The sequence below is a fragment of the Gekko japonicus genome, unplaced genomic scaffold (assembly GCF_001447785.1).
Source record: "Gekko japonicus isolate JY-2015 unplaced genomic scaffold, Gekko_japonicus_V1.1 scaffold429, whole genome shotgun sequence".
NCBI classification, from domain to species: Eukaryota; Metazoa; Chordata; class Lepidosauria; order Squamata; family Gekkonidae; genus Gekko; species Gekko japonicus.
The window spans coordinates 67682-92672 of NW_015161964.1; the positions used below are offsets into that span (position 1 = coordinate 67682).

Consider the following 24991-nt stretch of genomic DNA (forward strand, 5'->3'; position numbering starts at 1 on the left):
ATACAGTGGCCTTCACTAGACACAGAAATCAAGCGAGGATACAAACAGTTTTCTGTTCCTTCAAGTGCTCTTAGCAAATCTCCAGTAATTGTGTGTACCAGACAAGGTCCTTCTGTATATTGCACAAATAATACAGTATATTACAGAGATGAATATAATTCATGATAAGCATTCAGAGTATGTGTGAAAAAGGCATATAATGGTATCACAGCAGCACTGAGAAGTTGTGTGGGATGACAATGTCTCTTATCTACTATGGTACCTCAAAAAAGTGAAAAACAGCAAATTGCTTTTAAGCACTGACTGGCATTTGTATGTTTCTATTAATCTATCCCATATTCTAAATGTTTAAAGTGACCTCTTTACTCTAGTAAGCCAAAGATCACTTCTTGAACATCTTGGAGGGATAAATTCCTGAATCTTAACCCCGATCTAAAGGTGACACTGACAAGGCAGAAGCATTTACCTGTGGGACTTCACACTTGCAGCCTCCCATCTAAAGTGGGCTGTTACTAGGATTGCCAACCTCAAGGTGGGGCCTGGAGATCTCCTGGAATGACAACTGATCTCCAGATGACAGAGATCAATTCCTCTAGAGAAAATGGCTGCTTTGGCGGGTGGATCTCATGCCATTATACCCTGTTGAGGTCCCTGCCTTCCCCAGGCACCACCTCAAAATCTCCAGGAATTTCCCCATCCAGATTTGGTAACTCTAGCTGCAACCCATGCAAAACAGTTACTTATTTCTCAAACCAGCCCACATTCACCCGGTCTCCCAGTCGCAAAGCACAGGTGACTGCTCAGGTTAAAAGAAACACTTTAAGGGTATTTTTGCCTCATTATCACTGTTTACTCAAACCTTAGATATCCTTGAATTTGAAGAAATCTGTTATGTAGTCTGTATTGCTTCTCCAAACATACACCTGATTAAGTTATTTGCTCTAAAAACACATGCTATCATAAATAAGTTTTTATGTTTCGGTATGCCAGTTCTCTTCACTTTAACAGAAAAATAGGGCTACTCTTCTGGAATTTAAATACATTATTCAATATATGCAATTACCATTGGGTCATTTTGAACAGATTCTTTAGAACCATTACCCGCACATACTCTTTGTATCACATTGTCTATTGTTTTTAATAGCTCAGTGTCAGCTTTGTCTTACTGTCACCATCCTTCTGTGAAGTCTGGCCTTTAATTTCCCTACGGGTACTATTGCTACTCCACTTCCCAGCTCAGCAGGCCTTCCCCTTGTCCTTGGGCTCTGTCTGAGTTTTTGCAAGCCAAACTAATCTTGCCTCACACAGGCTAAACTATTCACACACATTTTGTTACCGAATTTAGAGGTTAGAATTTTTTAAATACACCATCAGGCAATGGCAACCTGAGCTTGGGTGACAGACAATTGTTAGTTTATCTATATTGTATTCAAGTTACCATGGAGGATCCAGAAATTAAAATAATAATTAATTATGAAATTATACTTGTACTGAGGCAACCCTCAGTAATGAAGAACTTCAAAATGACATCTGACCTTTAGCACCACTTATGACAAGTCCCAGCTCGGCACAAACTGATACACACACAACTTCATGATCATGACCAGTAAGAACAGCTCTGGGAGCAGGATAGTCACCTAAATCAAAACAAAGAAAAACAGGTAAGAAATACCAAGTAAAATAAAAATTGAATTCAGAATTAATAATTAAGTGTACACTGGCTTAAACATCACCATTTCTGTCTATCTTAGAACCAAGTTTCACTCCTTATTTGGGTACTTCCCCCCCCCCGTGCATGTCAGAGAAATGGAGATTGTGAATACCTTAGCGTTTACTATCAAAGTAACACACCTTGTGATTAAACCAAACCGTATTGTGAGAAAACCACTCACGTGGGGGTCCCCAACCATTTTGATCCTGTGGGCACCATTGGAGATCGGACAAGGAGTGAGGTGATATGTAGTTCCATTTTGATCCTGTGGGCACCTTTGGAAATCGGACGAGGAGTGAGGTGATATGTAACTCAAGGAATGTCAAGGAGTGAGGTGATATGTAGCTCTAATAGTAACGCTTCATCATTGCTCATTTAAAGCAGAAACTTTATTTAACAGAGGTTGCAGTCACAGATGCGAGATAACGCGACGGGGAAGCGAGGCTATTTGCTCTGCAGGAATTTGATCTGCATTTGCACGATCACAGAGTCCCTGGGAGCTGTGGGGGCAGCCCGCCACTGCATGATCAGATGCAACCATGGGTGAATCAGGGGTTTTTTTGCCACATGTTTTTGGTGCGCTTCAACGAGGGATCGATAATTCGCATCTGCGCACTGAGTGCTCCCGATGCAGTGTGAGATGATGCACATACTGAAATGGGGGAAAAACAATGGCATGGAGCCAGGATGGGCCGATCAGACCATCCCGATGCCATGGGAACGCGCTGGAGTGATCACAGAGGGGAAAGTCTGTTCCTGGCCCATAGCAACCCATTTGCTACTGGACTTTCCCTAGTGTCTTTTTACCCCGCTTCTGTGGCAGAGCAAAACGGGTTGCCGACGGGTGCAGGACGCTTCCCAGATGTTTGCGTCTGATCACACCCTTAAAATCCTCCCAGCATTCATGCCTATGGTGCGGCTAATTCTGCGTGTGATCATGACCAGAATGTCTTTTGAAAATAAACATATTGCTTATAAACACTGTCTTACATACACAAAGCTTATTGTCAGTCATGCAGTGGAGGTATTTGTGCTGTGGTGGCAGCTGCTGCCAAAGCAGCTTTTTAAAAAGTCTGCACAGCCAATTAGATCTCTGCTGGCCAGTCAGAAGCCCTGCTACAGAAGCCCTCCTGCCCCACCAATTTCTAAAAACACTTGGCTGGTACCAGGAAAAGTACTAGTGAGCATCATGGTTCCCACAGGTGCCACGTTGGGGGACCCCTGCTCACAGGTGTCAACCTTCTGTCTAGAATAAATCACAGGAGGGGGGTAGAGCTCAGAGAGTACCCCTCTCTGCTTTCTGACTGAAAGCAGCATTCATTGCAAATTTGCAATATGATCTCTAGTTCCTCTTCCTTTTCTGAATCCAGCTTGAACATCTGGCATTTCTTATTCCATATATGGTAACAGTTTGTGTTGTAAGATTTTGAGCATCGCTTTACTTGTGTGAGACATTAATGGTCCAATAGTTGCTGCAGTCTTTGACATCTCCTTTTTTTTAGAAATGGAATGTAGATTGACCATTTCCAATCTGTGGGCAATTGTTTTGTTTCCCATATTTATTAGCATATTTTGGGGGTATTTTTGCATTCATGTGTGTGCATACGCACCTGTGCCTGGAAGTCATGACAACCTCTGGCAACTCCTACTGGGACATAGGGGACATTTAGAGAATGGCCTGATAGCCTGCCTCTAGCCTCCTGGCCCTGGTATTCTCTAGAGGTCTCCCATCTAAATACTTGCCAGGATCAGCCCTGCCTCACTTCTGTGATCTGACGAGATCGGGCTTGCCTGGGCTATCCAGGACAGGGCCATATTTGTTAGCATATTCTTTTCAAAATTTTGATGGACTCTGTTTTTGTGTTTTGAAATAGCTCTATTGATATCCCATCTTTTCCTGGTGATCTGTTTCTCCCAATTGCTCTCAGTTCAGGTTTCACTTCAGTTTTTAAAACTGCAGGTTCTTCTTCAAAAGATTCTTCTTTGAAGGAATCTGTTATCCTTTCATCTCTTCTGTATAGTTCTTCAGTATATTGTTCCCATTTTTTCTTTATTTTCTTCTGTTCGCTTAATGTATTTCTGTCTTGATATTTCAGCATGCTTAACCATGCTTTAAATTTCTTTTTAATTTCTTGGACCTTGTGGAAGATATCTCTTGTTCATCCTTTTTGTTGTTCTATTTCTTTACACTAGTTATTATAATACTTCAAACAGTGTCTTTGTGTGAGTCACTGGAACACTGTATTTAGGCTTTTGATTTTGTTTTTGTCACCTTTTACTTTTGCGTCTCATTGCTCTTTAGCAATTTTAAGAGATTCATCAATCATCCATTTAGGCTTTTCATTTCTTTTGGCTATAGGAATAGTCTTTGCACATTCTTCCTTCATGAGATCTCTGGTTTCAACTCATAGTTCTTCCAGTTCATGTTCACTTGAACTTAGTAATGCAAATCTGTTCTTAAACTCTTAAACTCTTCAGGAGTTTAGATTGTATTTTGGCACTATTAATATTTTGAAGTTTCTCTTCAGCTTTATTGTAATTTTTGATACTAACAATTCATGGTTGGTGCCACAATCAGCTCCTGGTCTTGTTTTACGAGTCACTCTCCTGTTTCGTTTCATGCTCCTAGCCCAAATTTTCCAACGATATTTGATTCAACATTGTTTTCCACTTTTGTGTTTGTGTCACCTATGATTATCAGCATATCTTGTTTAGGTGTGTGATCAGTTTCTTCCTGGACATCTGTAGGTTGGGGCATAGATTTGAATGATGATTACATTGATAGACTTTCTTTGAAGCCTGACTGATATTATTCATTCAGACTTTGCATTATAGTCTTGACTGCTTGTGCTATATCTTGCCTCAGTATTAAAGCAAGTCCATTTCTTCTGTCTGTCATTTCTGGAGAAAAGTACTGGAGAAGTAAAATGATCTAATCCAGTCCATTTCCATTCACTCACTCCCAGGACTGTAATGTTTAAACATTCAATTTCTTGTTTTATAATTTTGTGTTTACTTTGATTCATACTTCTCATGTTCTGTGTTCCTATTATATGTGTCCAATGGCTTTGGCCTTCCTTTGCATCCATTCATTTTCAGGGGGGAAAAGGTTACCAATAATATTCCACCATACAGCAAATCTGTGGATGCTTTTCCAGTTTTATGTATTTCTGAAAACAGCTTATTTAAATATTGTCCTGCATGCCGGGTGGGGAACATCCTGGTGCAAAAAAGCCTATAGAGTTCGCCATGGTAAATGTCTATATAAAACTACCCTTATATAGCATTGGATGTATAAATGCAGGAGTGCATTTGTAACGGCAGTTGTACATTTGGAATTCCTTAACTTTGGCACGTAGCTTTCTAAGCTAAGAATGGTGGTTCAAAAAGCAGGTTTTGTTATTTGATATATATCTCCAGAGTATCCACCACTGGCACTAAATTAAACTCAGTCCAAACTTTCATTTTAAAAATAAACATACATCTTTCCTGGGGAAAACAAAGGACACTTATGCGCCAAAAAAGGATAGTGTTGTTACAGAGTATTCCACTTTTTGGCTGGATACTAAGTGGGTGAAGAATGTTGGGAGCAGCTTCCTTATTCTGAAGGGAGAAGGTCTGCAGGACTGCACTCTGTGCTATGAGCAAGAGAGAAAGAAGCTGGGGTAGACTCTGTGATACATCTGCTTTGTGTCTCTAAGCAGGAAATGCACTGGAGGGGGCTGTATGTTTTCCATGGTTTAATGCAGGCTTGGTAAGCTCTGCTGTACTGCAATTATGAAAAGATGTAGATGGAAAATAAAAGCTAACAGGATGCCAGTGTTTTATAGACTTTCCGATTCTTTCGCCTTTCTAGAAAGCCTGCTTTAGTGAGGCAATGGATGGATTAAAATAAATAAATAAATCAGATATATATGCTAAAAGTTTTCCAGCAGAAAGAGCCATATTGAAAATGCACCAGGAGATGGAGGGCCTCTGCAAAATTGCATATTTCTGGAAGATGCTAAACTATAGTTGGCAGAGGGCTTGAACTTGTTTTACAATATTCTTATTTTGAAAATTTCTATTCTCAAATGTGAATTACCTGAGCTAGCCCTTGAAAAACCTTCATTTTCCTGACAGTTGAAAAGAATGCAAGGGCAAAACAACCTATTATCTCTATTAGACATGTTTCTAGAATACCAGGGATACAGTCCATACTGGAGCCACAGTTTATCTATAATTAAACTGAATCTGTGCTGTGATCCTCTTCATTTGTCAAGGCAAAAGCCTATGAGGACCAATGTTGTTCCTGGAAAAAAAAAAGGTCTTTAAGAAATCCTAGCTCCACTACCAAAGCCTTTAAAATCAATCATGGCTTTGCAATAACAGTGAGTATCATTTCGCCCTTTAGGTATAAATAGAAGGAAATATAATTTTAATCAGTGATATATACTTCCAGGAACGTTGCCATGTGGGGGAGAAGAGAATCTCACCCCCATTACTTTTCACTGCAAAAGAGGTCATGGACCTCAGGAACCATTCAAAATCTACCAAAATATTCTGTCACCATCACTTCACCACTGATAGATGCTGCAAGAGGTTAAAGGCTGTGGCACCAAGGGAGCTGAAGGTGAAACTTGACCACCGTGAATTGAAACTCACAGTAATTTCCCCAATGTGGCACCTCTATATTGGCAGTAGAATCACTCCAGGGCAAAAAATAATATACAGAAGCCTGAGCTACCAATTCAGTTCACCCAATATGATTTTTTAAAAAACAACAGCACATAGCTTTTCTCCCCCACAACAGACACAATATGTGATTCATTTCAGCGAAAGACAGCTTCTGCTTTGATTTTAAAAGAAGTAGAAATATTAATAACCTAATTATTTATTTTGACAGTTTCAAGCTTCCCTGCAAACTAATATTTGATATAAAATGGAAACATCCCTTCAGATTTACAAAGCACAGTGATGCACTGTCAACACTACAAGGGGGAGAAGTCATTTTAAAAAGCGGGCAGCATCTCAGTGTCTTGTCTTTGGTAAAACTACTTCCTTATCTGAAAAGAGCCAGCAGTGCTTAGGACTAAAAGCTCCCTGTACTATTTTGGTGGGAAGAAAGGAGAAAGAAACCACATCAGGACTTTTAGCCACCACCTCTCTTCTTGGACCTACCACTTCCTCTCTGATCCCATGGCACTTAAAGCTGACAGGAGATGAAATGTCTCTGCTTTGAGACGGCTCCTCTCTAAAGAGATGAAGGGGTAGCTGTCACAGTTCTAGAAGGAAGTGGATTAGGACTGGCCACTGAGAGGGTGACAAACACTATTGACTGCCTGGCAAAGTCTAGAGGTCCCAGGAGGAGGGTTGCAGGCCTAACGTGTCTGGGGAATTATAAATGTTTATAAGCAAATGCTAGAAGTGTCTGAGGTAAAATGGGGCAGCTGGAATGCTTAGTGTCAGAGGAGAACAGACATTGTGGGCATTTAAAAAACCTGGTGGGATTAGGATAATCAAAGGGATACAGTGACTCCTGGATATAAATTATATTCGAAGGACAGGGAGGGAAGGGTTGGAGGTAGAAAGTCAGTGAGGGTATACACTCCAGTAAAACTGAGAGTTTAAGAGAAATAGATTCGCTTATGGAAATGCTATGGGTGGAAATAGTAGGCCCACAAGGAAGCTTAACTCTGGAAGTTTGTTATCACCCACCAGATCAAAGGTTAGAGGATAATTGAAAACAGCAAAAGAATTAAGGACAGCTAGATGAAATGAGTGTGTCATAATAGGTGATTTTAACTACCCACACTTTGATTGTGTCAATATTTGTTCAAGTCAGGATACTCTCAATGACTGTGCCATGGAGCAGAAGGTAAACAGTAAGTGACAACACAGCAATAAATAAATAAATAAATAAGCAAAGCTGTGCACAATCGAAGACGCTAAGAGTAGCGGAAGCTAATGAATACAATATTGTAATATATATAAGGACATGAATGAGAATATTAAATCACGACTAAAAAAGCTATCAAATACAACAAGCACAAGAATAATACATAGATGCTAAGAAGCATAAGTAGAGATTAAGCAGATAAGTAGTCCGATGAGTTGATACAAAGGTTCCAGATATTAATAACTTTGTTTCAAAATTCTTCTTCAGTTAGGACCTCAGAAGGATATGCAGAAAGAAAGAAATTTCTTTCTAAGGTTTCTTTGGTTAGTGACTGGTTGCCCATTTATACAAACTGCATATCCTTCTAAGGTCTTAACTGAAGAAGAAATTTGAAACGAAGTTAATATTATCCGGAACCTTCGTATCATGATAGAAGTTTACAAAATTATGCATGGGAAAAGGAAGGTAGAGAAAGAAGTACTTTTCTCCCTTTCTCACAATACAAGAACTCATGGGCACTCAATGAAACTAATGAACAATGGGCTTAGAACAGATAAAAGGAAGTAATTCTTCACCCAAAGAGTAATTAACATGTGGAATTCACTGCTGCAGGAACTGGTGACGGTTACAAGCATAGGCAGCTTCAAAAGGGGACTGAATAAACATGTGGAGCAGAGGTCCATCAGTGTTTATTAGCCACAAGGTATAGATGGAATACTATGGCTGCGATCCAAAGACATTGCTGTTACCCTGCAGATTTAAAAACCAGATTTAGACAGCAACATTTGTCTCCCATTCCCCAGTCGTCAGCACCCTGTTCTTACCCATCTTTGAGTCAGAGTCTGGTCTTTATGCATGTCAGCAGTTTCACCCCACATTTCTGGGTGTCTGATCAATTCTTTGTGCTCTCAAGCCGTTTGGGAAATCTGAATGTTCTGTTCCATTTCGTGTCATAAGAACATAAGAGATGGCAATGTTGGATCAGGCCAAAGGCCCATCCAGTCCAACACTCTGTATCACACAGTGTTGTTTTTTTGAGTCAGTTAGCGATATGCGTAGTGCAAATTCACACCATGGCTGTGAAGCACTGCATATGTGTTTACATGCCAAAACACCTTGTTTGGATTAGGAACTCCCCGGGGGGGGGAGTTGAGTGACAAATTCAAGGGAAAACCCCTCTATGCTGAGTTTTGGGGTGGTACAATGGTGAAAGTAATTCCTAGTCCAGCTCCGAAATCTGTGGCCATGATTATGGTGCCTGGAATATGTCGTATGTGCATAAGATCGTGTGCTGGGTCTGGCTGGTCACCACGGATACCCTTCACTGAAAGTTGGATACGCAGTGCAAAAGCAAGCCAAGACACAGAGCTGAAGGTCAGAAATCCAGGAAATCAGTCAGAGTTTTCAGGAGCCAGGAGCGAGGAGTGGAGTCTGACAGTCAGGACTAGGTCCAAGAATGCACAGTTGCTTCTGCGCCAAGGCAGGTGAGAGGGGTAGTTTATGACCAAATCCTCCCTTCCCTGGGAGTCAATCTGCAAAGACTCACAGCCCCTCATGTTGCCTTTGCAACAGCTGAAGTCTGGCACTCCTCTTCTCTTGCACATTCAGACGCTGGCATGCCCTGCGTCTGGGATAATTAGGTGAGCTAAGTGAGGATTCTGGCTTTGGTTGTGTCTCCAACTGGGGTGCTGGGCCAGGCTCTGGATCAGTCTCTCCCTCTGACGGCACCTCAGTCTCTTCGCCTTGTTGCCCCTCCTGTGCAGATGCTGGGGCCTCTTCTCCCTCAGGTGCTGGTAAAGGTCCCTCTTCTGGGCTGGCTCCAGAGGAGGCTGGGTTGTTCCATGCTTCTTCCTCACCTGAGGAATAGTCATCCTCAGCGGAGCCAGGATCCATGACCATGCCTCTGGCAGAACCCACAGCCAACATCTGAGGAATAGTCAGCCTCAGTGGAGCCAGGACCCATGACAGATAGGTTAAAAAAAAGGTGCTCAACCACCTGCTCTGTGGGTGCCACGCAGCAGTAATCTCATCGATTACCATGGGGTAGGCAAGAGGTGAATTGGATTATGGTGGGATGTCTGATCAAAACTCTCAGTTACAAAAAAACCCTGGATGAAATCAGAAGTGTGGCCAGACCATAGTAAGCCTGTTGTTTGACCACAGCCTATGTCTGGGGCAGTGATGCTCTGTATTCCTGGTACTTAGGGGTCAACTGTGGGAGGGCTTCCAGAATTTTGGCCCCGCTGATGGACCTTCTGATGGCATCTGGGCTTTAGGTACTGTGTGACACAGAGTGTTGGACTGGATGGGCCATTGGCCTGATCCAACATGGCTTCTGTTATGGTTTCATGTTCTTGTAACTGTAGGGCTATTTTAATTGTTAAGCCACAATTATTGGTGGACCCCACTGTGCATACTTATTTTTTTTAAATAATTGTAGTATTTATATATGTAAAATTATTCCTAACTGTCTTACTCTGAGCTAAGCTGATACACTTTCCATATGATATGAGAGGAACTACATTACAGATGGTGGGTTTAGGTTTAAAACCAAGGCTACTATACAGCACACCTAAGCTCATGTTGAAATAACCTGGAGTCCAAAGGCTTACAACATAGAGATGCAATCAGTGTTTTAAATCTAATGGCCCTCTTCTCCTAGTTAATTTAGAGAGTCTTTTAGATTTGAAATATTTGCCTACAAGTGACTTAAAATGCCTACAGAAGTATTTTTCATAAAATCAATGTGAATCTCTCCCTGGAATTCCTTACAGACACATTTAGTAATTTCCACACACAGGGCAGATTGCCACAATCATTTACTGAAGTACCGAACATTCCCTTTAAGCATATGTAAAATATGTCAAGTGAGAGAAAATGCACTTTAGTGCCTTTAAGGGATATTTACTGAGCTTTGGGCTAGTCAACACAGTGTGGTCAGAGTGCATGCTCAGTGCAAACATGGCAAGGAAAAGCAACGTAACTCACACCTCTAGTAACTATCTGGTATGTAATGAGAAATGTCAAGTCCCAAGATCAATGAAATTTCAGGCTCTGGGGACACAACAGGAATAGCATTGATCCTTTTAAAGAACACCAGTCAAAGGCTGAACGCAATATATTGCACAGATAGGCTCAAGAGGATAAGCGGCCAAGTCCAGCATACCTACATGACAAAAAATTCAATCAGCTCTCAGCACAAGCGGCTGGCTCCATTCTCCGCCTTTTCATGCAGGGAAACGGTTCCAATTAAAGTGTGCAAATTAATTTTTATCACTTCCAAATTAGTTTCTGAATTTGTGTCTGTTTCAGAAGAAAACATCTGTTCCTTACTTTCTTGCAGTTCTAGCTATTTAGAGATATATTCAAAGACTCAATTTTTTCACGCCAGAGTCTCTTGGTTTGAAACAGACTTAAAAAGAAAAAAATAAATAAAAAAGAAACAATTATAGCAAATAATCTATTTAATGAAAAAGACAGAAATACAGAAGAGAAAAGATGCAAATTCAAGATCAGGCAAGGTAAGCTCCCCCCCTCCCCCAATGACAGGGAGAGAAGAGGGAATTTAGAAACTGGCATTATAAAGACCATTTTTCTCCAGTTACAAACAGTTACTGCCTCATCCACAACAAAGTGATTCAGGATATCAGCACGGCACGTCCTCCAAGGCAGTGAACTTCAAAATAGACACTGTCCCTGCATGGAGTTCCCATAGCTGGAGTCTTTACACAGGCACAAAAATGTGTTGAGAATCTAAACAGAGCTTGGTTTGGCAGCTAATAGATTCCTAGTTGACCACATGGTTTGTGGATTCCAGGCAGCTCTATTTTGGGGAGGGGGGGTGTTAATGGCAATGCCAGATAGAAGAGTTGCTACCACGGAATTTATGACTGGGTATAGTCATTGGTATCTATATAATATCTAATCTGCCAGATGTTACTTCAATCATTACAACTATTTTCTGCTGTAAAATTTCAAATGTAAGAAGGATTACAAATGCCTGCAAAATTCCAGTGAACATGACCAGTTTCATGAATGCCTTACAAAATTAGCAAGAGGTCATCTCCACTGTATAATCTCATGTAATTTAGTTATTTTTAGAAATTACCAAAAGCAGTAAGGTGAAGTTCATGTGTATGTAACCATGTGTATATGACATATATGTGAGGTTTCTAATTATATGATTAGCAAGTGTTGATTAAAAAAAATAAGAAAAGGGATGATCCTACTTTATATGATTTTCTGAAACAACTGAAGTTCTTCTTAGTAATTGGATGCACTGAAGCTGAAATTGATAATTAACTGTCTTTCAGCTTAAAGGATCATTAGAAAGTCAAGCACCTAGCCCACATAATTACTGTAACCTGACATTTTTCTTTTGAATTCCTTACCTCCTTATGGTTTGTGATATAAAATATCTTATCTGTGTCTCCAGATGACAGCTTTTGAGAAACTAATCCTTTTCTGAAAATATCATCTGCATCTTCCTAGAGATTCATTTTAAAGATGTTAACTAATTGGATTTAACCTACACTGTACATCTCACTTTCATTTTGCTTATAAAATAAACCCTAATCTCATGGCAGGAAAAGTACAAAAACTGTAGATGTTAGAGAAAGAAATATTTCTTAATACAACTGTGCTGTTGCTTTAACACTGTGTTTTCCTGTTAAAATCTAATACAGAACATAGCCGTATTGCAACCAAATATGTCCACTGTGGATTGGCCTCAAATGGAAGATAGTGGTGAAATGTGGGATGGCTCATGAACAAGAAGTCAGAGACCAACAGTGACAGCACCAACACGGGGTGGTGAAATTAACTGGTGATACCACTACAAACCTACTGAATCACTGTGGTCACCTTCTAAGGCCCTGCTTGGGTGTCCCCGCTGGAAGAGGGCCTTCTCTGTCATGGCACCAAAACTCTGGAACTGCCTCTCCACAGAGACTCATCTGTCCCCTTCTGTTGCTGTCTTCCACCAGTGGGTAAAGACTTTTTTGTTTTGTCTGCTGTTCACTCAGTGACCCCTCCTTTCTGCTCTACGTTTTAATTTATATGTATATTTTAACATTTATTTTCATTGTTCTAATGATATTTATTTATAATTTATTTATATATTAAATTTGTTAATCGTGCAATCCCTGCAGTGCAGGGCTCTGGGCAATGTACATCATTCATAAAAACTTCAAGATAAAACAATAATATTTCACACAAAAGATGGTGAATATTAACTTATCCCATTACAGACTGCTGGCCGCTTTGCAGGCAGGAGGGAAAAGGGTAAAACAGATATTATAGGCAGCTGGGGCAGGAAGGGTGGCAGCTAGGATGGAAACCGTGGCTGTCCTCAACCAAAGGCCTGGCGGAACATCTCTGCTGTACAGGCCCCGTGGAATTGCATAAGGTCCTGATGGTATTTGGCAGAGAGTTCCACCAGGTTGGGGCCAGGACCGAAAAGGCCATGGCCCTGGTCAAGGACAGCCGAATAGCTTTAGGGCTGGGGACCACCAGCAAGTTATCTGAAGAGCAAAATGCTCTTCCAGGGACACAGCAGAGGAGGTGGTCCCAAAGATATGTCGGTCCCTGACCGCTCAAGGCCTTGTAGGTCAATACCAAAACCTTGAACTTGACTAGGTATTCCACTGGGAGCCAGTGTAGCTGGTGCAGCACTGGATGCATATGTTTTTGCATGGTTCTCAAGATGTGTTTTTATTATGTATGATTTTAATTGGTTAGCCACTTTGGTATAATGGCAGAAAGGTGGGGTATAGATTCTGTAAATAAATGAAATAAATAATAGTACCTGTATAACCTCTTCCTGGCACTGTGCTATGGCAAAGGTAGGGAGGACACTTGGTAGAAGGGAAAGGTAGGGAGGACACTGGGTTCTTGCTTTCCCTTAAAGTGCTGAAAAGCCATATCCTTATGAAGATAGATAGTTGTGAGTCAGCCAATCAACATATAAGACCCTCCTCCCCTGCAAATCTTAGGGAAATAGTCTGTAGAGCATAATGAATGCCTGAGCAAAGAGTCAGATATATGCTTAATTTTTCAGCTGAAACTTATGGGACAAAAATGTGGTTAATTTCGGCTAAATTATACTTAATTTGTACAACGAATAAGTTGATGTTAAAATACAGAAAGCAAATAGTCTCCTGAACTTTCAGCAGTAATAGAATACTGATAAAACAGTCATGAGTCCTTTTCTTTTTGGTTCCTATACAATGGGACGTTAAACAATACACTTCCTCTCTGGTTAATAATATTCTGAGACTCTATATATAATCCAACCAACATGTTATTCTATCACTACTTGTCAGCTACTGAGGTCATAAAAATCATAGGAAAGTGTGAATTCCCATACTTCATGGCTGTTTTATATTACAGTAATAAGAATATTGTCATTAGTAAAGAAATACCTTACAGCCTATCACTGAAGGCTAAGCCTGTTGTCTGGGGGCGGTGCTGCCCCCCTGCCAATGAGGAGTTCGCTGTTGCACCTTTGGGGGTCATCTGGGGACAGTGAGCAGTGGCATCAAAGAAAGGGAGCGGGGACGGACCAACTGGGTCTCCTGGTGATGCAGCAAACGGCAGTGTGGAAGGTGAGAGAGGGAGCAAGCCAAAGGGCATTCAGAGGCAGTGTGGTGTGGGTCCTGGCTGGATTGCAAGCTGGCAGTGGGGAAAGCATCCAGAGGGAACGAAGCAGTGGCAGAGGGGAACAAAGAAGCAGGGAGGCCCCTGCAATGGTAGAATGGGAAAGCTGGGAGGGGCCCGGTGCAGGGGTGGGGCCTGAACCCAGGTGGGAAGGAGATGCTGAGCCTCAAGGTTGGGGCAAAGGGGGGTGTTGCTTCAGAAAGACAAATTGGGGAAGGAAACATCAATGTTGGGGCAAAGGGGGGTGTTGCTTCAGAGAGACAAACTGAGGAGGGAACATCATTGGCGTAGGACTTTGCCTGCCAGGCAAGTCCTTACAGGGGAGAAGTAGGGTTGGAGGAGTTGGTGCAGGGTTGGGGCCTGAATCCAAGTGGGAGGGAAATGTCAAGCCTTGAGGGCGGGGCAAAGGATGGTGTTCCTTCAGAAAGACAAATTGGGGAAGGAACATCATTGGAGTAGGACTTTGCCTGTCAGGCAAGTCCTTGTGAGGAGAAGAAGGATTGGAGGAGTCTGAGGTGGCCTTTTAAGGGCAGCCTGGAAGAGGGCCAAGGAGGACAAAGAGCCAGGAAGCATACCAGAAACAGATGGGAAGGAGCTGGAGGCAGCAAGGGAGAGAAACAGGGTGAATGTTAACCCCCCTCCCCTTCTGCTACACTGAGCTTCCTTGTGACAAAAAGTGAGCCCTGAAGCGAACTCACCCCCTGAGCTATCAGAGCCAGACACCTGGATATGCAATGCATTTAGAGGTGATACTAGGCTCAGGAGAGGGCCTACTGTGTGGCTCAGTAGCTGTAACATAAAAAGGCATGCCTGGATACACTCTCCCAACAAGAGATGAGTATTGCAGCAGAATCAGCAATAGCAGTCCTCAAAACACCTGAGTTCAAATGGTCCCATTGGTTTAAGTGAAGTCATATGTATGATTTTACAATCATAACTTTATTATGTAACTTTGGGCAGAGTTTGGAAAAGCTGCTTAAATGATGGATCTTGAATAAAACTTTTGTCAGGTGTCATCATTTCTGATATGCTATCTGATAACCTATATATTCTTTACAAATCAATTGTTTCTAACATCTAATCCCTTTATTACTAATTAAATCCCTTTATTACTAATTAAATGCCCTAAATAAACTTGCATGTGCACTAACTTATGATTACTGAAATGGAAATTACCAGTCCATACATATAGGTAGAGGGTGAGCAGTAAATCAGCAAACAGCATAATGAAGATGTTTAACAGATTCAAGGACTAAAGAGGAATAACAAGCTTAGTTTATAGGGTCACCATTTGTTTGAGTTTAATTCTGGGGGGAAACATAGTGAAGGAAATAAATATGTCAAGATTGGAGACTGATGGGCTGATGTATTCTTAATTGTGGAATGCTGAGAGTAATTAACTGAGACCCTGTCATCATGCTCCATTCGTCTCCTCTCAAGCATGGCCGCGACCTTACAACATCTTCTTCTTTGAAGTGGGGCGATTGGCTGTGTAGAGTATCTCCCCTGCCCCCATACCAGAGAAATACATTCCAATCTACCATTCCAAATTACAATACACTCAGTTAACATCAGCCTCTCCTGCCTCAAGGGCTTCATGCACTCCATAGCGTGATTTAGATCACTGCCACAAGGATCAGCTGACTTATTCCACCAAATGATCCACCGCCCCTCCTGGCATAAACATAGCATAAAAAAGTTAAGGTAAAGTCACTGCTGTTTACTTGTAATTATTGTGGCAACACAATCTAAGAAGGTTATATATGTTTTAACTATATATGTTTTAACTTGATATTATCAATAAATACATGTACTTCTTTTTATGAATAGGTTTTAATATTGGCCCTCTTTTCCACTAAACCTTTGTTTGGTTTTGGATTTCTTTGTTAGGTTTAGTTTTCTTTCCCTTTTTTGTCCCTGCTGGAGCTGGAACTAGAGACGGGAGCTCACTCCGTCATGCGGCAACTCGGGTCTTGAACTGCTGAACTACTGACCTTCCACAGCCTGCAGTTCAGCGTCTTAACCACTTGAGCCACCACAGCTCCTCAAACATAGCATACTGGAATGGAAATTAATTACCGAGCTGCTAATAGATATTTAAATGATTAATTTACATTTTAATGTGGCTGAAGTTATTTTATTGTTGTAATGTTTTTATGAGTTAATTTATTGTTCTGTAAATTGATGTAAGTTGCCCCGAGCCCACTTGTGGGGTAGAGTGAGGTAAAAAAATCCTAAAATAAATAAATAAATAAAACAAATGTTCATTTCATTGTATCTGATGAAGTGCACATGCACACGAAAGCTTATACCCAGAGTTAAATTTTGTTGGTCTTAAAGGTGCCACTGGACTCAAACTTTGTTCTGCTGCTTCAAACCAACATGGCTACCCCACCTGAATGTATGATTACTGAGTAATGGTTGCAGAGTCACTGTCTTTACATTTTAATATTAAGCCTGAACTTTAAGGAAGAAACATAAACAAGATTTACGAGTTTGCCCATAGTGAATACTTACTGCTATTTGGATTGTCACCAATTATATGGTGCCGGCCACTCCAATACCACAGCAGTAAGGTAGCATCACGAGACCCAGACACTATGTAGCAATCCCCACCGATATAAGATTCCGATCTGGCAAGGCAAGTGACTACATCCCAGTGGCCAAACACAATCTGAGTTAGTTTGCCTACAACACAAGAAAAGGTTGTGTTACTGATAGCTGCATTTGGAAACATAACAATGGAAGCAAGCATATTTAAACACCATGTGGAAGTGAATAAATAATAATAATAATAAAAAAAACACCACAAAGTACCAATGACACGGCTTTGACGGGATCTTAAAAATGATTCCAGTCTCTGTCTTCGGGTCACTGTGCCATACATATTATCTTTCCATCATTTTATATACTGTCTTGAACAATCTTTTTTTAAAAAAAATAATTTCTTTATTGGTTTCCAAACACATAAACAAACAAACAAAGATAGATTGCTTAAAGCAACAGAGCAATTCAGCATACCAAAAATTACCAATCAAATTTTCACAAATCTTATCTGGCCATAAGTTTGTACATATTTTCCTTAATACATAGAACATATCATTCCCAACTTCTCATACAGGATCTTCTTATTTGTAACATGATTATTTATCAATTTCCATTAACTCATGCTATCTAAGTCACCTCCTAGACAATCTTTACCCAGCAGTAACTCAGCAAAAGCTTAATTCAGCCTAAACATTATTTTTATCATCCTAAGCATGACCATAAATACTGCCAATATCAATATCATTTTAATATGCATGTAATTTGAAAGCTGCCGAACAATCTTGTATATTTTCAAATAAATACATTCCTTTGCCAGCTGAATGATATCTGGGCTGAGCTTCTGTTCCTCCTGGTTCAGGTACTTAGCCAGGGTGTGGCCAAAGGGCAATTCTTGATTTGTTACCTGTGGTCTTGCGTGAGCCAGGCCAGCACATCCAGGATTAGACTTGAATGAGGTGCATTGTATTATTTGTTTTTCCCTGTTCATTTAAGCGGTATTTTTTGTATTTTGTAAGCTGCTTTGGGACCCCAAAGTGGAAAAATACAGTGGGAAAAATAAATTAATTAAAAATTGTGCAGGAAAAAATTTGCTTAACCAATAAACAATATTATTATAATGGTATTTGAGGTAGGATGTTCTAGACTACGTGGCTGAGAGGCTAGAGTGTTAGATCTGGAGATGACTACAAATCCCTGCTCAGCCATGAACACAGCATTCATTGGAAAATGCTATGTTGCAGGTTTAGTTCTCCATTACCAGATTGCAAATATTAACCATCTATTCAAACAGGGCTGTTGACAGGCCAAACAAAAAAGTCTTTAAAGCAGTTTGCACATTGAAAGTGCAAGAAAGTCAACAACGGCCCCGGTCACACGGGCTGGATATCGCGGGGGGGAGGCGTGGCTGTTTGCCCCGGTGCGAACTACTGAGTGGCTGCCGGATCAAACGTCCCGCGGTTCAGGGGGAGGTGCCAATCACACGTCAATCCAGCGGTGCGGCAAAGAAGCGGTGAGGCTTGGGTTGTGTTTTTTTAAACCGAAGTGTGCGCATGCGTCGTTGGATGCTTGTGCACATCCCATGAAGACTTGGAAAAAAAACCCCTTTTCGCGACGGGACATGGGTGGGTGCCGGATGCCATGAGCTACCACCAGAAACGTGATCAGACGCATGCCCTTGCCCCGCGGTTTCTGGAAACTAGTACCTTGGAGGTACTAGTTTTTTACGGCGCATCTTCGGCGGGAAGCCTCGGGTTCACCATGGGAGCTCTACGCTTCCCAGATGTTGCGGTTTTATCGTGCCTGGAAAATCCACCTATCTTCCATCTCTGTAGCGTGGCTAATGCTCCGTGTGACCGCAGCCTACAATAACTGCTGGCATTAGATTTTCATTTTCCAGCGCTTGAAATTTGTTTTGTAGCATTTCTAAATGCTTTTACATTGAGGCTTCACACATTCACTTCTGCCCCAGGTTTTCTTGTTGATCTGTTATTAAAAGTCTTGAGGTCTTCTCCTATTATTTTAAAGGGTTGCCACAGGGCTGGACATATGCTCAGCAGCTCATCCCTGTAAACACTGGGCTATGTACTACAGGTGAAACAGCACTCAAAGCCAGGAAGAGCTCATAACTCTGGCCTAACAATCATGGTGTTGCCAGGGCCAAAGGAAGTAACGTAAGTCGTAATAAACTTGCCATGCTTAAAATGAGAAAAGTAAGAAGAGCACTTATTATTGAGGTAGGCAAAGAGCAGAGAACACCTGGGATGCTCAAGCTTGAACTGCAAGATCAGCTTGAGAGGCAGGCTGCATACACTGGAACCCTAAGTGTATTATTTGCACCCCTAAGTCCAGTTTATAACCGCCAGTCTTAACAGTAGCAAGGAGGGATTCAATCTGGCCATCTTCCTCTCTTCTTATATCAATAAATAAATAAAATAATAAATTTATAACCGCCATTCTAACAGTAGCAAGGAGGGATTCACTCTGGCCATCTTCCTCTCTTCTTATAGCCTAACAGCTTATATGTACCCCTCAATGACCTGTTATTACCTCTCCAGCTGCTTCAGAAGCCTCCTGCTAGCTTCCATGTTTCAAGGACCAGGGCCACCATGCAATTACCTTCTCAGGGATACTACCTTATGCCAGGTATGATGCAAAGTTGCACAAGCACAATGTCCACATACTTACTTATACCTACTAGCCTATTTTGGAGAGTTTTCCCTCACACTAGCTTCCCCCAGCAGGCTTAGACATGGCTTTATAAGCTCTTCTAAGTTGAATAGTAATTTGAGGTTTAGAACAGAAGCTGGTGAAAGGGAAACTTCCACTGGTGCTAATTTTTCTGAGTGTTTTCCTTTCTGTAGCTCTCACATGAAACATGCACACTGCTTTGTAAATTCAGGGGTGTTTAAAAAGCAGTTGTGTACACCCCCACCCTAATTATTTCCAAATATCACAGTATTGGTGAGATGGATTTTACCTGTATCCTAGGACTCGACTGAGCAAAGTTTTTTATTTAATGAAATATTTATACCCCACCTTTCCTTTTGGCTCAAGTTTGAGGTCTTCCCTGAGTCTAAGGAGGCTTCCTCCAACTTAAGCAGCTCTTTCATTGGAAAACAAGCCACATAAGCTAGGGGAAGCCTCCCTGGGATGGAGAAAGATGAGCTGGATGATGATTGGATCCACCCAAGTAGACATGCTTTTACTCTCATCACTTCATTCTTCATTTTCAAACTGACTATCCAAAGATGAAAATTCAAACTAGTTCTTCACATGCAGCATATAAATCAGCATTGACTGTGCTACATTTTAAAACAGCCAGTTATATAATAGCTTGTATATCAGGTTCAGGATAATATTTCACTAGTAATTAAGACGTTGTGTACAAGGTTTACCTGTTTCTGTAGAATAGACTCGAAAGCTCTTGTCCCAGAAACCACAGATAAGAATGTAGCGATTATCTGCTGTGACCACAAAACAATGAGCATTGATCTGAATGCTTTGATCTACAAGGTCCGTGATTTGCCGTTTGTTCACTCCAGAGTTATTGGCTGTAGAAAAGTGAACAACAAAACACAGAGGCCAATATTTAGAAGCTATCTGTTTTAGAGAAGAAGAGATTGGATTTATACCCCGTCCTTCACTACCCAAAGGAGTCTCAGAGCGGCTAACAAACTCCTTTCCCTTCCTCTCCCCACAACAGACACCCTGTGAGGTAGGTGGGGCTGAGAGAGCTCTTGACAGAAACTGCTCTTTTTCAAGGACAGCTCTTAGCAGAAGTACAGCTTGCCCAAGGTCATCCAGCCAGGTGCAAGTGGAGGAGTGGGGAATCAAACCCAGTTCTCCCAGATTAGAGTCCGCGCACTTAACCACTACACCAAACTGGCTGGTTTTAGTACTTCTTTGTTACTTAATTTCTAGAAGGAATGAAAAGATTTAACTGAGCCTGCTCTGCGGGGAGGGCAGGGTATAAATTTGATAAAGAAATAAATAAACTTTAACTGAACTGTGCATTTAGGTAAGTATTATGAAAACTAACATGTTGGTCTATTTATGCTGATTTCATTAAATATATAACTACTGTGATTTGGGGGGATAGAGAGCATTATAGACTTGGGAGAGACAAAATTTGCTATCCAGTCCCAAAGACAGAGCCATCCAGCCACAAAATTCAAAGCACAAAAAAGATGCTCTTTAGGGGGATCATTCTGGCTCAGTGGTACATTAGCTTTGTATGCAAGAGGTCCTATATTCAATCCCTGGCATCTCCAGTTAAAAGGATTAGACTATAGGTGATGTGAAAGAACTCCACTTGAGACCCTGGAGAGCTGATGGCAGTCAGAAGAAGACCTTTATAGGCAAAGGGTTGGACTCATCATGTGGTAGCTTCATGAGTTCAAGGTGATTTCAGATCAAATAGCTCCAGATAATTCAAGCAATTATGTCAAACTCCAGGAAAACAAATCTGAACCAGAGGAAATACCTTCTTCATCTCAAGATCCATACACTGGTTCATCCCAGGGAATATTCTTCCAGGATAGAAGAAGATTGGATTTATACCCCGCCCTTCACTACCCAAAGTTGTCTCAGAGCGGCTTACAAACTCCTTTCCCTTCCCCTCCCCACAACAGACACCCTATGAGGTAGGTGGGGCTGAGAGAGCTCTTGACAGAAACTGCTCTTTTTCAAGGACAGCTCTTATCAGAGCTACAGCTTGCCCAAGGTCATCTAGCCAGGTGCAAGTGGAGGAGTGGGGAATCAAACCCGGTTCTCCCAGATTAGAGTCCGCGCACTTAACCACGACACCACATTACCCAATGCCCTCCCTGTCTTTAATAGTAGGATCACATGACTACTGACTTCATTCCATGAAGTTTATGGTAGCTCACAAAAACATAATGCATGGCATGCTTTGAGATCTTGCTGTTTTTTTACCAGGTAGTTCAGTGGTGAAATGGAAGTGGAGGGCATGGTAAAGCCTAGTCAACTGCATGGTAGGTGGTTGGTACACGAGAGGCTCTCCTTGGTTGTTAGAGCTAGCATATGAGATCCACTGTACCGTAAGTAATCATGTGGCAGTTTTGATCTTCCTACCAATGGGTAGGGGTAGAATCCTTCATGTGTCCAGTGGCCAAATGAATGAGGCCAAATAAATAGATATTATTACACAAAACAGTCTCAATTCTTATCACATACTACAATATATTCTTCATACTTTAATAATATTACTCCAAGAAGCTTCTGTTCTTGTGTATCCTGAACTGTAACGGGGAATGAGCTAGATTGGGTCAACAGAACTGTGGATGCTGTGGAAGAAGGCCTACATTTTTCCAGGCCATGGTCTGAAGGCATAGGGTGTAATTCTGTTATTGACGCTAAGGGGGTCTGGTCCAACATTAAGATAGGATGCAAGTTTGGAGTCAGTTACTCCACTCCCATTTTGCTCCATGTGTGATGCTTCAGAAGTGTGTGTAACCTCAAATATGGCCATACTAACTCATACTTGCATAACAAGGCCAATAAATGGTGGTGTCCCAATGCAAAAGCTCACAATGCCAGTGTAATATTGCCCTGTGATGATACACAAGTGCCTCAAGGGGTAGGGCATCTCTAGACAAAGGTTGAAGTATTTGGGATGTTTCTGTTTTTAAAAAAGACAAGGTAGGACATGATAAAAATTTATAGAATTATGAATTTCATAGAAAAAGCAGAACATGAAATCTTGAAGGTCACCCAATGAAATTGACTTGTAGGTTTTAAGTTTTTTGTGCACACCTGGGGACCGTACCAAGTGTGCACAAAAATCTCCCTCCCCCCCAGGTGCCCCCAATGCACGGATTTAGGTATCCGCACACAGGGGGCATCTTCGGAATTAGATATATAGATGCATAATAAAGTCATGAAATCCCGTGCATTAAGATGAAGTGTGGTTACTGGTTTTAAAAGGACATTACGGACACCCATAGGGGATAGTTCTATCAAAAGTACATGCCCTTGAAAGAAAGCTTCTGATACTAGAGGCTTGAAACAAAATCAAATAACCCCCCCAAAACTACATGCTCTGCTGGATTGAATCAACCCTTCATCTGACCCAGCAAGACTTTTTAATGTTCTTATATTTTGATTTCTGAAATAATAATAATTGTATTTTTATCTGCATAAAATTGGGGGTGGGTGTTAATTACTGTTGGCTGTAGTCTTGTTTGTAGTGAAATATGTCATAAAATGCAGCATAATAATCTTTGAACAATTTATTTTTAAATAAACAATTTACAGTGTATTCTTTGACATACCAATCAATGGATCCATTTCAATAGGAAGATGGTGAGCTTGATCCAAAGAATATCCTGGGGCTCCCCTTAGGCCTAAATAATAAAAACAAGATCATTTCATTAAGAATCACAGTGGTATTATTTTTCCTCATCAAGGTGGGATTGTAGCATGATCATACGTCTGATTTTCACCACCTCAAACTTTCTGTATAATAAAATAGTTACTCCTTAACATCAGAAGCAGCTAAAGCATGCCCCCATCCCCAGGCTGTGATGCAGAAAGGGGCACAGGAATGCATAAAGAGTCCTTAGAAACAGTTACTGGGTGATATATATTTGGTCTTTGGATTAAAGCTTTGGTGCTGGTCGAGGATAATTTATCCCTGGTAGGGGCATTTCCACCAGGGATGAAAAAATTAACCCCTTCTCGTTGTCCATGCTATGACTGTAATTCATAATGGATCCCCTGTTGTCTGCTTTTAAGAACTGGAAAAAAAAATACAGCAGGAGTTCCACTCATGGAATTCCAGAATTACATGTAGTTTGGCCATGAAGGGACAGCCCTATGTGATCAGTATAGAGTGACACTCTAGAAAGTAAACACTCTCTGTTTTAGTATGTATAATTTAAATGGATTCATGAAATATATATTTGTATTAGTATAATACGAGAGAAAACCAGAAGTTTTTGAAACTAAAACAACTGACTCACTGTGGAAAGTTCAACACCAGATCTCTACACAAGTACATACCTACTGTGTTGTGCCACCTATTCACTGCAAACAGCCGGCTGCAAGTCACAGTTACCACGGCAGGAATGGTAAGGTGGGGGAGTGTGTTGGCTGCCACGTGCGTGACTGGTGAATTTGATGGAAATTTGAGAACCATTATGACATCCTGCTGCATCTGATCTTTAAACATAAGTGGACTCTGTGGAAGGAAACACTGTTGAGTAGAAAGGAGAAGAGAGCAGAAGAAAACAGAAGGGATAACACAATTAGTGAGGAGGTCTGAGGGAAAAATAAGGTTGAGAAAGTCAGGAAATATTTGCACATACAGGGAAAACAATGCTATCTGTGCAACTATGCTACAAACTATGCTACAGGGCAGTAAATTTTAAAAAAGCTATTATTGGAGCATTACACAAGGACAAATAGAGAAGAGGAATGGTTAAGGTCCATTAGGTTACCATTACAGGGTGTGAAATGATAAAGTCAGCTTTAACAAGAAAGAAAATCTCATTGAAATTATTATAATACTTCACATACTGAAAATGTCTCAAACAGAAGCACCATTCAAGTAATTCATAAGGTTAACATTATACACAACACAGCGGTTTAATAATAACTTGGAGGAGCTCAGAGCTAATATTTATTTAATTGTTCTGTAGAAGCCAAGAGGAAAAATCCCACTGGTTTTAATGACACTGAGGGAAGAACAACACGTTATAAGAATCATGGGCACCTGACCAAAAAAGGCAGCCATGTTTAAAGTTTCCCAATCTCTTGCAATAACATGTACAATTTACCTGAAGATTATTTTCCTGCCTCCACCAGCAGCAGCAAATGATGTATGGATTCTAACTTTAAATATATGGTGATGGGATATGAACTGTCAGAGACTGAGAAGAAAAGAAATCTTGGGGTTGCAGTGGACAATGAAAATATCAATTCAGTGGGCAGCAAAAGGCATACCCCCCATGCTGAGGATTGTTGGGAAAGAGGTTAAAAATGGCCAATATTTTAATATTTCTCTGTAGATTGATGGTGTAGTCTCATTTGGAATACTGCACAGGTCTGGTTGCCGTATCTCAAAAAGTAAATTGCAAAGCTGAAAAAAGTACAGAAAAAGGCAACCGAGATGAGTAATGTGTTGGAACACCTTTCCTATGAGGAAATGCTGAAGAGCCTGAGGCTTTTCAGTTTAG

General features: G+C 41.0%; 1 protein-coding gene across 1 annotated transcript in view; it reads right to left on the reverse strand.

The window, feature by feature from the left end:
• LOC107126110 (neurobeachin-like) overlaps positions 1 to 24991 on the reverse strand; it is a 600691-nt gene that overhangs the window by 7586 nt on the left and 568114 nt on the right. Inside the window, 6 exon segments of the mRNA XM_015429619.1 lie at positions 5 to 112; positions 1536 to 1637; positions 16764 to 16934; positions 20189 to 20344; positions 23087 to 23158; positions 23817 to 24009. Coding sequence (XP_015285105.1) covers positions 5 to 112; positions 1536 to 1637; positions 16764 to 16934; positions 20189 to 20344; positions 23087 to 23158; positions 23817 to 24009 — 802 coding nt within the window.